The sequence below is a fragment of the Hypanus sabinus genome, chromosome 29 (genome assembly GCF_030144855.1).
Source record: "Hypanus sabinus isolate sHypSab1 chromosome 29, sHypSab1.hap1, whole genome shotgun sequence".
Lineage (NCBI taxonomy): Eukaryota > Metazoa > Chordata > Chondrichthyes > Myliobatiformes > Dasyatidae > Hypanus > Hypanus sabinus.
Genome location: NC_082734.1, coordinates 26,615,445 through 26,629,657, shown reverse-complemented (window position 1 = coordinate 26,629,657; position 14,213 = coordinate 26,615,445). Strand labels below are relative to the sequence as shown.

Here is a 14,213-nt window from a genome sequence, read left to right as displayed (position 1 = left end):
TGGCTGAGTTTAAAACCCTCTGCAGCCTCTTGTGATCCTGTGCATTGGAGGCTCCATATCAGACGCTGATGCAGCCAGTCAGAATGCTCCCCACCATATACCTGTAGAAATTTGCAAGTCTTTGGTGACATACCAAATCTCCTCAAACTACTAACGAAGCAGAGACACTGGCATGGCTTTGTGATTTCATCATGTTGATAGATCCTGAGACAGGGGCTCCCATTCTGGTGTCCACAGACCCCTTGCTTAATGGTATTAGTCCATGGAATTAAAAAAGGTTGGGAACCCCTGCTCTGAGATGTCGATTCCAGGAACTTGAAGCTGCTCACCCTTTCCACTGCTGACTCCTCAGAGAGAACTTGTGTGTGCTCTCCCAACTTCCCCTTCCTGAAGTCCGCAGCAGTCCCTTGGTCCTGCTGACACTCAGTACAAGGTTGCTGTTCTGATTTCTCTCAACCAGCCGATCTATCTCATTCCTGTGAGCCTCTGAAATTCTACCAATAACAGGCAGTGTCATTGGAGAATTTATAGATGTGTCTGAGCTGCGCTTAGAGTCTTGAGTCATACTGGGGTATATGTTAAATGGTTATAAGTGTAAGCTGGAAGTGGATTACCTGAGACTGGAAAATCCAATTTTCACAACATAGGGCTGCAAACTAAGTGGAGTAGGAGTTGTCATTTTTCCAATTTGCATTTGGCCTCTAGATGGGTCACTGTGGGAATGAAAGAATTAAAATGATATGTAATGAAGCTCAAGATTGTCATTGTGGACATAGAGCAGGTGCTCTATGGTTGCCTAGTTTTCACCAATGAATACAGTAAACTGAGTTGAAAGAGCAACACCTAATTCTTCATTTGTTTTAGTGTCTCATGGGGGATAATGGAGAAATGTGAAGAAAAGGGCATTACAAAAGTTTTGATTGTAGGAGAAAAGGTCAGGAGGTGGGATAAACAAGGAAGTACAGAAAGATAGGGGGTGAAGAGGAGGAGATGTTGGTGTCAGATTCATGTAGGAAGAGTGGAGAACAATGTGAAATTGGTAGGGATGACAGGTAAGGTTCAAGGGAAGCCCGCTGCTGTTCTGCCTGGGGAGAGGAGGTGGGTCAGAAAACATACGTGTGGGAAATGGAGGAAACACAAGGGCTCCTTCTGCAGGAACTGATCACTGTGGAAACCCTGGTACATTTATACTTCCCCATTCACACCTCCCTGCAATGAAGGAGGTGCAACACCTGTCTCTTCACCTCCTTCCTCACCAGCATCCAGGCACCTAAATAGTTCTGCACCTCTTCCAGCTTGGTCTCCCACTATTGGTGCTCACAATCTGACCTCCTCAATATTGGTGAAACCAAAGATTGACTAGGTGACCTGCCATGCCTCTATTTCCAATTGCATGTCACTTTAACTCTTCTTCCCACCTCCACAGTGACATTCTCCATTGCGACAGAGAAGCCAAACACAAACTGGGGAAAAAAACCTATCCAATCCTGCTTACATCCTAATGGTACGAATAATGAATTTACCAATTTCACTTAACACCCCAACCCCCACCCCCTGCCTCCGCAGATGTTGTTTGATTCACTGAATCTGTCCAGAGTTCTGCTTTAGTTCCAGATGAATTTTGTAGTGAATTTTATCAGGTAAAAGCCTTGATAGATGTACCTTAAGTATCATTAATAAAAGCACCAATTGTTTTGCTACATGTACACACCATCCTGGTAATGTGTAGAGAATGATCTGAGCAGCACTTCATATGGTTATGGTTTATTCAGCTGTATTTACTTTATGTCAGTACTTTGGTTTGATTTACAAAGATTTTCCATCCCTGAGGGAAATGGCCCAGACACACTAACAGGTCAATTGCAAGACTTCTGTAAATAACCACAAAGAATTTGATTTACTCTAAAGTACTCAGCATGAAACCCTATTTTGCATTTGAGGTTCAACAAAAACTCACAAAGTAGCCTGTAGAAGAGATTATTATTCTCAGAACTAAGATGACAAACCATATCATTAGGCCTTTATCTCTCATAACACATCAAATTTGTTGAAGCCAAATAGCGAAGACAATTGCTTACAGTATGTGTATATTTCGCAAAAACACTGGGAAAAGTTTTGAATAAATGGGCTTCAGTTGAATAGCTTCACTCATTACAAATACAGATTTTTATCAGTACTGGGGCTTACAATGGCTCAATGCTTTCAAACAGTACATCAGCATTAACTCTTACCTGAGCAATTGTATCCGTTCAAAACTCCTTCCAAAATATGTTTAGTTGTGAACTCAAACACTTCTTGCTGTGTAGAGTTTTCATTAAAAACTCTGTCAAACACGAACTTCAGGTCCTTCCTTTTGCGGCATGTTGCATCCCTGACTCTTCTAAACTTTGCTTCTGAGAACACATCATCATTAATTTCTTCCTTTGGGTCAAAGACCAGGACGTTTTCATCAACCATTTGAGTAACTACATGGTTTTCACTGTCCAGCTCCCGATGGTTCAGCGGTCTTATTCGGACTACCACGGACACATTCACATTCCCTTCTTCCTTCTGTGGCATGATTCACATTCATAGATTGCAAATCCTTCCTAGTTTGCCTCCTCCTGTAGCTGCAGCTGAAGCAAATGTAAAGAAATGGGAGAGAATATTTAGGCTGATTCAAGCACAGCATATTCATTTATAATCCAGACAACAATAACAGCTTTGGGCCCCTTATTTAAGGAAGGATGTGCTGGCATGAAAGAGGATCCAGAGGAGGTTCATGAGAATGACGGGTATGAGCAGTGCTTGATGGCTCTGGGCCCGTACACAGTGGAATTTATAATGATGGGGGAATCTCATTGAAACACATCAAGTATTGAAATGCATAGATAAAAGTGGATGTGGAGAGGATGTTACCGATAACGGGGAAGTCTAGGACCAGAGGGCACAGCCTCAGAATACAAGGAGCTCCTTTAGAATAGAGATAATAACGAGGAAGTCCATTGCGGAGGTATTCCCTTCTGCTGCCTGCATGGGATGATTTGTCTATCGGGACCCTGAAGACTTGTGGAAACTGTGTGGTGGTTTCTATCGAACCTATAGTCTTTTAACATCTTTGGACTATTTTTACTGTGCCCATGGTCTGTATTTTTTTTAAATCAATTATGGTAGTGTTTGCACTGTTGTAACTATGTGGTTTTGTGTAGGTCTTGTAGCTTTAGTTTTTGGTCTGTTGGGTGGTAGAGTTGGTCTCCTGACTTGGTGTGTCTGGGTAGTCTTGTTTGGTCTGGTGGGTTTGGAGCTCCTTTCCAGGGAACACACTAAGATGGTAGCACGATACTAATATGCGGAAGCCTCTCCGGACTCTGGATTTAGAGAATGCCAAACATAATGAGAATTTTCTGGTGTAGTCTATTTTGTCGTGTGCTTTTGTGATATCATTCTGGAGGAATGTCATTTCATTTTGTAACTACATTGTAGTTGTGGTTTCTAAATGCCAATAAACCGAAATTCAATTCAATTAGGAATACCTTTAGCCAGAGGGTGGTGAATCTGTGGAATTCATTGCCACAGACGGCTGTAGAGGACAAGTCATTGGGTATATTTAAAGTGGAGGTTCTTGATTAGTAAGGATAGTAAGGGAGAAGGCAGGAGAATGGAGTTTGAGAGGGATAATAAATCAGCCATGATGGAATGGCGGAACAGACGATGAACCGAATGGCTTAATTATGCTCCTACATCTTATGATCCACTTGGACATGTGAGCATGCCTTTACCTGCCCAGATCCATATCTCAGCAGTGTGAATGTGTGCATGATTGAGGAAAAGACACTGGCAAAAAGGAGGCATTCTGCTGCTGTGGAGAAAGTGGGTCACCAGCATCTTTTAACTATTGGGGAAGATAACATCATAAAAGGAGTTAGAATCTACTTCCTTTGCAAGACAGTCACAAATACAACTTGGATCTTTTAGTTTCAATTATTCACTGAAGAATGGTCACAGAATCATAATAAGATGACAACCAAGTTCCTGAAAATCAAAATCAAGTTATACTCTAACCAAAGAATCCAAACTGTGTCTCTGGGAATTATCCTCTTAGTATCATCCTTCTAATTCAGGTGACAGGAATAAATCCTTCGCTTTTCTAATTATAGCAAGATTAATGTTACAGTAACTAGGCACCATTCGACATTTTCATATGAATTAATTTGGCCTTTTTCAGACCTTCTCTCTGCTTATTCTTGTTCAGGTATGGAGTTCCGGAGTTTTTTGACACTATCATATACTTATAAACTGTTATTATTGCCCATGTTAGTTTAGTTTAGTGTTTTTTTTTCAATATATATTCTCTTTTATATATTTTCAAATTTTTTTTTCCTTTTCTTTTGACGATTATTTTTGTTTTTTTTTCATATATAATTATATAGACTTGATTGATTAATGTACCTTTTTTGTTGATGTTTAATAGGATATTTTTATCCTATTATTAATGCAATTTCAAGTCTATTGTATTTATAACCTATTCATTAATATGTTATGTTTTTTTTATATATATATATGAAACTCAATAAAAAGATTGAAGAAGAAAGAAAGAAGAGTAACTAGGGATATAATCACTTTTACTGAATCAAAATGCTCCTCTGACAGGAAATGCTTCCTAGGTAGGCTTCATAGAAGACTGTCGATCTTTCAAACAAAACTACATTGAAATGTGGCCCCACCATTCATTTACTTTTGCTCTCAAAACAAGTACAACAACCTGCTTGGAATTTCAACTTTAGACAGCAAAAGCTGTCAAACTTTGAGGAAATTACATTCACTATATAATTTCATTCCAACCAAAGCAACAGCAAGTTTCCGGTTTCAGGTTAAACCAACCTCACTACATACACTGCCCAATGGCCATTCCCATTGAACAGTCGCAGACTGCAACTGCATTATGTTCGCCAGGCAAGTCTACTTTAGAGTGGTGTCACTACTTCCCATTGCACATCGCTTCATCCATATTGAACTGCACTGACTACCAGAAAAATGTGTTATGCAATAATTCTGTCATGTTGCAGCTTTTAATTCACTGACCATTCTTTTTTTTTTAAAAGCTTAACTTTACAGTTTTTATCTTTTTTATTATTTTTGAAGGAACAATATATACACACACAAAATCTTATATGAAACCTACCTAAGAGACATTTACTACCAGAGGAGCATTTTAATTCAGTAAAAGGTGATTACACACCTCTGTAAGAAAGTTTGTATGTTCTTCCTGTGTGCATGTGGGTTTCCTCCGGATGCTCCAGTTTCCTCCTACAGACCAAAGGTGTATCAGTCAGTAGGTTAATTGGTCATTGTAAATTGCCGTGTGATTAGGCTGGGTTGAATCAGTGAGATGCTGGGCGACATGGTACAGTGGGCCAGAACTGATTTGCACTTTATCTCTAAATGAATAAAAAAAACACAAAAAGGAATGTATTAAATTCTATGACAACTTCAAACACTGTGCAACCTGATTTACAGCAAGAAAAACTAGTTTTAAGTCAGAGACAAAAAAAAAAGGCTGACTATGGCATAAACTGCTAAGGCAGCAAAAAAGGATCTAGTGCTTTCCCAGCGTACATGAGGAATATACAAAGATACCATCGGTCTAGATATATCCAGGCATCATCCCTGAAGAAGATGGCAGAATTTGTCATCACAACATCAATTATAATTGACACCTGTAACTGGCTGGAAGCCCGAGAAGTTTATCTGTTAAGGGAGCATTATACTGAAACTAATAAATGCATTTATTTGATACAGAAAAGCTCATCGTGAGAAATAAGTTTCAAAATTGTCATACCAGTGGAAATACCACACTGTCCCTGTCTAATGCTCAGGTCTTCATTTGATTGAATCAGTTCAGGTGTGGATTTGGCTACAATACTTCGACCAATTTTCTTGATCATGCCCCTTCTGATTAAATTGTTGGTTTCAGACCAAATTATAGAGCTGCAGATTCACTGCACAAAATTTGTCAAAAATAATGAAACATAGTCTTAAACAAAACTTGCACTTATACAACAGTTACAACGTAGTAAAAGCACCTGCAAAATCTTAATAAGAGTGTAATAAAATAAAGCAACAAGCTTCCTACAAACGTGCATCCTTAAGTGGATTGATGATACTGTCAGATAGGAGAGCACTAAAGGGAGGTGAGCCAATGAGGTTTCGTATAGAATTCCAGAAGACAAGATTTTAGCAAAGATGTTGCTGGTGTGCTAATGAATATCAAAATATCAGGGATATATATCAAAACAAAATTGAGATTTACAGTTGTGGGGGGAAGAGATCAAAAGAGGAATTTGAACATATGAAGGAGATTTTTAAACTGAAAATATTTTTGGTTCAATGGTGATTGAGTGAATTGGAGTTGATGCAATTTAGGAACTGAGCACTTAAGTTCTAGCTGACATTTCTGTGTATAGCTCTCTGTAGTTTCTCAGTTTTTACCTCGCCAGTGGATGCTCAGATCATTGAAATAGACATTCAGAGGTCAGGATGTTCCAGAAGAGGATTTGTCAGCAGCAGTTAAGCTGAATTTGAGAGGAGATAACAAGGTACACAAGTTGAAGCCTTAGTATTTGGTAAGATGTAGAATCAAATACTCAGCTCAAGGTTAAAAAGGTTACAATTTGCACAAAATGCTGGAGAAATTTAGCAATTCAGGCAGTAACTATGGAGTGGAATTAACAGTCATTAAAACTTGACACATAACCCTTGCTTCATTTTTCCTGTTGCTCAACTTTTAAATGTCTAAGCATTCTGTTCCTCTGCCAAACCCTACAATCACTTCAGTAAAGTGCAAGATTTCTGGACAAATGGCAGCGGCTTTCTTGCTGTTCCTCCAAGACACCAGAGAAAAGATTGCAATAGAGACGGTGAGGTGTTCTGAACATGTCACACAAGTCAAAGCTGGAAAGGCTATTTTACCACAACTAAAAGGAAACAGGCTTGCACACAGAATGGGGCAATTCAGTTTCAGCAGCTGCCTTCCTACATCTGTCCACATCCACCATTTTAGAAAAACCATCTAATTACCAAACCCCAAAATTAAAATCAAAAAATTCCATATTAGAATGCGGCTTAGTGCCGAGTTTTGCTGATGCTTGCTGGGACCCTTTCAAAGAGCCATCTGGAAATAAAAGTATTAGGCCAAACCAAAGATAGAATCATGGGGACACAAACTATATGGATCACTTGACTACATGGGGGCGGTGCATTAGTGTAGTGGCTAGCACAACACTTTACAGTACAGCTGACCCTGGTTCAATTCCTACTGCTGCCTGTAAGGAGTTTGTACGTTTTCCCTGCGGCCGCACAGGTTTCCTCTGGGTGCTAGTTTCTTCCCACAGTCCAAAGACCTCCTGGTTGGTAGGTTAATTGGTCATTTAAATTCTCCCATTATTAAGCTAGTATTAAATTGCTGGGCTGTATGGCTCAAACTGACAGTTGGGTCTATTCTGCACTGTAGCTCAATAATTTTCAAATGCTGATAACCCAGTTTGTTTCCATCTGGAATGAATGAGATCTTCAGTTTTCAGGTTCGAGTTAAAAGCCAGCCTCCAGTAAACTCAAGTTCCTTTCCTTCACACATTGTGAATTGGGCCTGGTCACATCATCACCATAGCTCAGCTCAAAGAAACAGTTACAAGGATCCTCAGACAAGAAGCACCAAGCAACCTGATTATTTTTGGAACTACAGTTATTATTACTAAGTTATCTAATATGAAGGTTGTTGTTTTGCAGCAACAATGCAGTGCAAAGACGTAATTATAAATAACAAAAATAAATGAAAGAGATGGTACTGATGGGTCAATTCAGAAATCTGATGGAGGAACGAAAGTAGCCGTTTCTGAGTTGTTTGGTGTGGGTCTTCAGGCTCCTGAACCTAATGCAGGAGACTGTTCGTTTGTGGAAGTGCGGGGGCATCAGAGGAGTTTGGCGGGTCACTTCCAGATACCTACTGTAGTTCTTGTCGAATGTGGGGGCATCACAAAAGGGTCTGCGGGGACACATCGGTGTGGTACACAAACACACGCACGGGAAGGGTTACAGGCCCCCGAGTGGAACACTGGGACTCTGAATCATTTTCGGTACGATAACAGACGCCCTTCTTTAATTCCCGAATTCTGAGCTAATGCCTCGGGATCATCGGGGTAACGGTGCCGCGCCGACCTGATGTCCGTGAGGCGGGCCCATGAGAAGATAAGCCGCCGCCTCCCGGGGCCGATCCCGAGGCCCAGCACATAGGTCCCGGCCTACGCTCGATGCTTCCCCGGTAGTAGGCAATACCTACCGAGTGCAGTTCAATTTTCTTAACCCAGCCGCCAAGGTATTTATTTTTCTCCCTCGGAATTTACTTCCTGGTGACGGTTTAAATTTCCGCGGGCTCTTAACGCACATGCGCTCTGACGCCCTGCCAGGCACTCGGCCGAGGCGCATGCGCACTCACGGGCCCGGGTCTGTGGGAACTGCGGCGGCGCCTGATTGCTGAGGTGTTGTGGTTGAATTGTCCGACCCATGGGTGCGAGATTGATGTCGGAGTGTAGTACTGCTTCGGCCTCCTCATCATTTGTGAACTTTCCCTGTGCAGTATTCCTCTCCCCGCCGACGCTGTCCGTTCTGTTGAACGTTTCCATCATTTTCAAGTTTTCTTTCATAATTCCTGCACTGGGGCCTCAGGCAGAAATTTTCATAGAAACAATTGCAGAGTGGAGTGATATATATTTCTAAAAGGGAACCACGTTGGCCCGTCAAGTTGAAGCTGGCCCACAGAACGCCCCTTAGCTTGCCCGCTATTTACGCCAGATTCGTTCACTGACCAACAGGTACAAAAGCTGGATGAACTCAGCAGGTCGGTGACCAAATAACCCACCACAGGCCATGTACAGGGCACAGAACACTACAGCACAGGAACAGGCCCTCAAACCCACAGTGATGTCTAGAATCTAGGATGACACACCCATGTGGTCATTGAGGGAAGGAGCGCTGGAGTCTGAGTCACTGAAGCAGCTCTACCTCCACCGCCTTCCTACAGACATCAATATTCCTGCCTGGAGATTCCGTGGCTATTTACTCTGTGTTACACACAGAGAGGAAAAGCAGTTCGACAAGTGATCATTCCCACTTACTACAGGAATGTGAGTTGTTCCTTTTGGGTGAGTTAACTTGCATCACCAGCACATCCCCTGCTATTTATTACAACTTGCAAACGTGTCGATAGAGTTAGGGCAGAATCTGGCCGCACAGTTATGAGTGTGCAGGAAGTAGAGCAGGGGGCTGGGGACACAACCTTGCAGAGCAACAGCGTTCAGAATAATCGTAGCAGAAGTGTCGCTGCCTATCCTTACTGATTGTTGGTCAGGAAGCAAAATCCATTTGCAGAGCGACTTTCTGGGTCTGGAGTCTGGTGATGAGTTTGCTTGGAATGATAAACATAGAAATCTACGGCACATTCTAGGCCTTTCAACACACAATGTTGTACCCGCCATGTAACCTACTCTAAGAACTGCCTAGAATTTCCCTACAGCATAGCCCTCTGTTTTTCTAAGCTCCATGTCCCTGTCTAAGAGTCTCTGAAAAGACCCTATTGTATCTGTCTCCACCACCGTCACTGGCAGTGCATTCCATGCACCCACCACTCTCTGTGTGAAAAACTTACCTGACATTTCCCTTGTACTTAACTTACCTGACATTTCCCTTGTACCTAACTTACCTGACATCTCCCTTATACCCAGCTCACTTGACATCTCCCTTGTTCCTAACTTATCTCTGACATCCCCCTTGTACCTAAATGATTGTTTGAAGGCAGAACTGTAATCATCGAGCAATAGTATGACAAAGGGGTCTTTAGTGTCCAAATGTTCCAAAGATGTGTGTAGGGCCAGGGAAAAGGATCTGATTTGGCAGTAAGCAAATTGTAGTTGGTTAAATTGTGTGAAAGGTTAGAGTTGATGCAAGCCATGGCCAGCCTCTTGAAGCACTTCATGATGGTAGATATCAGAGGCATTGGGCAGTAGTCATTAAGGCACGTTATCATGATTGTCTTGGGTACTGGGATGAATATGGTTTTGTTAAAGCAGGAGGGAGCCATAGCCTGGAGCAGGGAGAGGTTAAAATTTGAAGAATGAAGAACTTGGTACCTAATCCACTTGTTCCCCTGAGGAAAATTTTGATGAAGAAGGTGAAGAGGGAAAAGAATGAGGCATTAGTGGAGAGGAGCATGAGAGAGAGAGAGAGAGCAAAAATTAAACATACTGGAAATGCAAAGTAAAACCAGAAACAGTCAATACTTGAGGCAGCATCCCTGGGTAGAGAAACGATCTGTCCCTTCCGGCCGAGTCCCTTCTTCAGGACGTGAGTGGGCAGGAACTGGAAGGAAAGTGTAAAGCCAAAGCATGAGGAGAACCAGGTTTTGTAGGAAACATTGGAGAAATGATTTTGCACAACAGTTACTGCCCCAAAAGGTGGTAGCAGCAGATTTAAAGAGGAAATTGGAAAAGTACTTGAAGAAGAGTGGGGAAAATGACGCTAAATACATTCATCGGATGCCTCCTGAGCCCTGTCAATTTTATAATTGAATAATAGCACTTGGAGTCATGGAGTCTGAGCCTTGCAGCACAGGAACAGGTTCTTCAGCCCTTCGAGTCCGTGCTGACGTCAGCCAACCATTTATGCTAAGCCTACATGAATTACTTTCTTTGATCTTAAATCACTTTCCTATATTTTCAGAACAGCAAAAGCTTTGGTGGCCTTAAGCTGTTTTGTCTGCTGAAAGAATCTATATGTTTTCCATGAAGGCCAACTTGTCCCATGCAGGAGAATCATCCCTCTTACCTGCACAGGGTATTACAACACGATGTATTCCTTAAATGGATACAAAGTATAATTAGTCGAGGCTTTCTTTTTCTAACTCCCTTGTATACTGTACTTTTTGACAGTTTTTACCAGACTGTTTATTTATCAGATTCAGATTTATTTATCGTATGTGCATTGAAACATACAGTGCAATGTGTCGTTTGGTTAGCAAACAACACAATCGGTGGATGTGCTGGGGCAGCCTGCAAATGTGGCCGCACATTCTGGCACCAACAGAGCACACCCGCGATCTTTAGCAGAACAACGACAACAGACAAAGAAATAAAACCAAAACAAGCCCCTTTCCTCGCTCTCTCTCCCACTAACCCACACACAGGCCTACAACCACAGGAGGCTTCCAACTTCCAGTCCCTGGCCCGGACTCACAGACTGACAGACTTCTAACCAGTGGGCCTTCAAATTCTGGACACACTGACCCCACTGGCTCTCAATGTCTAGGCCTGCCAACTTTAGTCATAAACCTTTGGGCTCCAGCCACTGGTTTCAATCCAAGGACTCACTGATCACAACAGTTAACTCCCGACTTGCACCGTCCTCTGACTCTGTGACTCGCCAATCTGGGGGTGAGGGATGAGTCTCTAACCCTCCTCCATGGGGCGCACCAACCTTGGGTAACAATGGTCTTTGTCCTCAGCTCCTGCCAACCAGACATTTAAATAGGGGGATTACTGGCCTTTAATCATGGAATGTGCCAACCTGGACTCCAAACAGCAGCTCCTACAGACGGCGCTCCATTAACTCCTAATCTCTAACTCCCCCATCCTTGTCCCTTAACCATAAATCCCCACACAACCCCCAAAACCATTCCTATGAACCTAAAAAAAAACAGGTGGGTCTGAGCTATGAACTTGAACATTGCATCTGACACCATCTTGTCTGGATATGAGAGAGTCCAGACAATTTAGGGGCTGTGGACCTGATGCACCATCAATAACTCTCAGAGATGTGAGTTAAGGTAGGCTTTTATTGGCTGGAAGAAAGCACCATCAGCAGCAAGCGACCACCACACAACATCCTGGAGACTGAGGAAGGAGCAGTGCCTCCAATCGCCCTTATACAGGCATCTGTGGGAGGAGCCACAGGAGCAGTCAGCCGAGGGGGGGGGGGGGGGGGGCGTGTCCAGACAGGTATATGTAGTTCACCACAGGACCAAGGAATAGAAAGTGGGATTGGCCAAAAAGTTCAAAAAGCTCAAAGTGAACTTATTATCAAAGTTCAAAAGTTCAAGGGTCCAACTTAATGTCAGGGAAATGTATACAATATGCATCCTGAAATGTTTTTCCTTCGCAAATATCCACGAAAACAGAGGAGTGCCCCAAAGAATGAATGACAGTTAAATGTTAGAACCCTGAAGTCCTTACCAGCTCCCCTCCCTCCCGCACGTAAGTAGCAGCAAGTAACTATCCCCCCACCAGCAAAAAAGAAGCATGGGCACCCTCCACCGAGCACTCAAGCATGTGCAAAGCAATAACAAAGACACAGGCTTGCAATTACCCCAAATACTTTGTGTTTCATCCAGTATAGGACATACCACAGGTTTTCTCTCTCTCTCCCTAATAAGGTGTCTCCATTTTTCCAGCAAGTGGGGAGACAATATGAACAACTGGCTGGTTTACGATGTTAAAAGTCTGTTATGTTGCTGTCTTCAAGATCTGTGCCTGAAGATCTCAAAGATCTCGGTTCCCTAAGCACACAGCCATAGATATTTCAACTTCCTCGATGTTACATGGGTCTCCTGCCATGACACTGACCCTTGATCCATCTGTCTCCAGGTTGCCAAGATCCTAGTCTTCCAAATCCGAGCTGGACTCTTAGGCTGAGGCCTTGGCATACCGAACAATAGCCTGTCACGAAACCCAGAGAGCAGGTCCCATTTCCACAAAGAACCGAAGTCAGTGTGTAACTCCAGGTCAGGGTCTTCAAAAAAACCCTGAAAGGGAAAAATAAAGATATTAAAGATGGAAATAGAGCTGCTTCCACAGCATTGTGGGCCAAAGGGCCTGTATTGTGCTGTAGGTTTTCTTTGTTTCTAGCAAAGGAGTTGCCATTTAGCACTATCATTACTCTGCTCCGCCTCCAGAATTGTACATATATGTCACAATATACAACCCTGAGATTCACTTTCTTGCGTGCATGACTGCACAATATTTAGTATGATTCGTGATTCCTCAGATAGTGAAGCAGTTCATACCATAGACAATATGCAGGCTTGGGCAGAGAAGCGGCAAGTAACATTCAAGCTGGGCAATGGCCACCTCCAACAAGAGAGGCTCTGACCATCATTGCTTGACATTCACCATCACCGAATCCAATTATCAATATTGTGGGGGTTACCATTGACAGGAAACTGAACTGCTCTAGCCATATAAACACCGTGGCTACCAGAACAGGTCAAAGGTTAGGAATTCTGAGGCGTGTAACTCACTTCCTGACTCCACAAAGCCTGTCCACCATCTACAAGGCTCAGGTCAGGAGTGTAATGGAATTCCCTCCCTAACAGCACTGTGGGTGTACCTACACCTCAGAGACTGCTGTGCTTCAAGAAGGCTGGTCGTCACCACCTTCTCAAGGGCAACTAGGGATGGGCAATAAATGTTGGCTTAGCTGGCAATGCCTACATCCCGTAAATGAATAAATTTTTTAAAAGTCAATAAACTTATAAATAAGCACAACTTTGGAGGGTGGAGCTTAGTTTAAATGGCGACTCCTTTGCTTGCATCTTTGGAAGTGGCTCTACTTCCATCTTTAATATCTCTACTTTTCCCTTTCAGGGTTCTTTTGAAGACCCTGACCTGGAGTTACGTACTGACTTTGGTTCTTTGCAGGAATGGGACCTGCTGTCAGGGTTTTCACAACCGGCCGTTATATGACACGCCAAGGGCTCGGCCTAAGAGTTCGACTCACCTTTGGAGGCCTAAGATCTTGGGGCTCTGGAGACGGACGGATCAGCAGTAAATGTCCCAACAGACCGGTGTGTCGTGGGCGCCAGATGTTTGGCTGTGTGCCCAGAGACCTGAGATCTTTGGGCACAGAGCTCAGAAAAAGTGACACAACGGGCTTCTAACATTGTAAATCAGCCAGTTGTTTGTAACGTCTCCCCTCTCGCTATGAAACGGAGACGTATCTTTCTCCCTTATTAAGGAGAGAGAGAGAGAGAGCCTATGGTATGTTGAATACCGGGTGAACAGGCAGTCTTTGGAGTACTGCAAGTCTGTGTCTTTGCTGTTGCTTTTGCTGCATGCTTGAGTGCTTGGTGGTGGGTGCCAATGAGGGGAGGGGGAATCGTTGCTTGTTGCCGCTTACGCGCGGGAGGGAGG

At 43.0% G+C, this 14,213-nt stretch overlaps 1 protein-coding gene across 1 annotated transcript in view; it reads right to left on the bottom strand.

Moving 5' to 3' along the window:
- LOC132383152 (kinesin-like protein KIF18A) overlaps positions 1-8,416 on the bottom strand; it is a 112,456-nt gene extending 104,040 nt beyond the window's left edge. The window contains exons 1-2 of the mRNA XM_059954004.1: positions 8,315-8,416; positions 2,232-2,615 (exon numbers count right to left, since the gene is read on the bottom strand). Of these exons, the coding sequence (XP_059809987.1) occupies positions 2,232-2,559 (328 nt within the window). The 5' untranslated portion in view covers positions 2,560-2,615; positions 8,315-8,416. The remainder of the gene's footprint in view (positions 1-2,231; positions 2,616-8,314) is intronic.
- Positions 8,417-14,213: the final 5,797 nt, after the last annotated feature.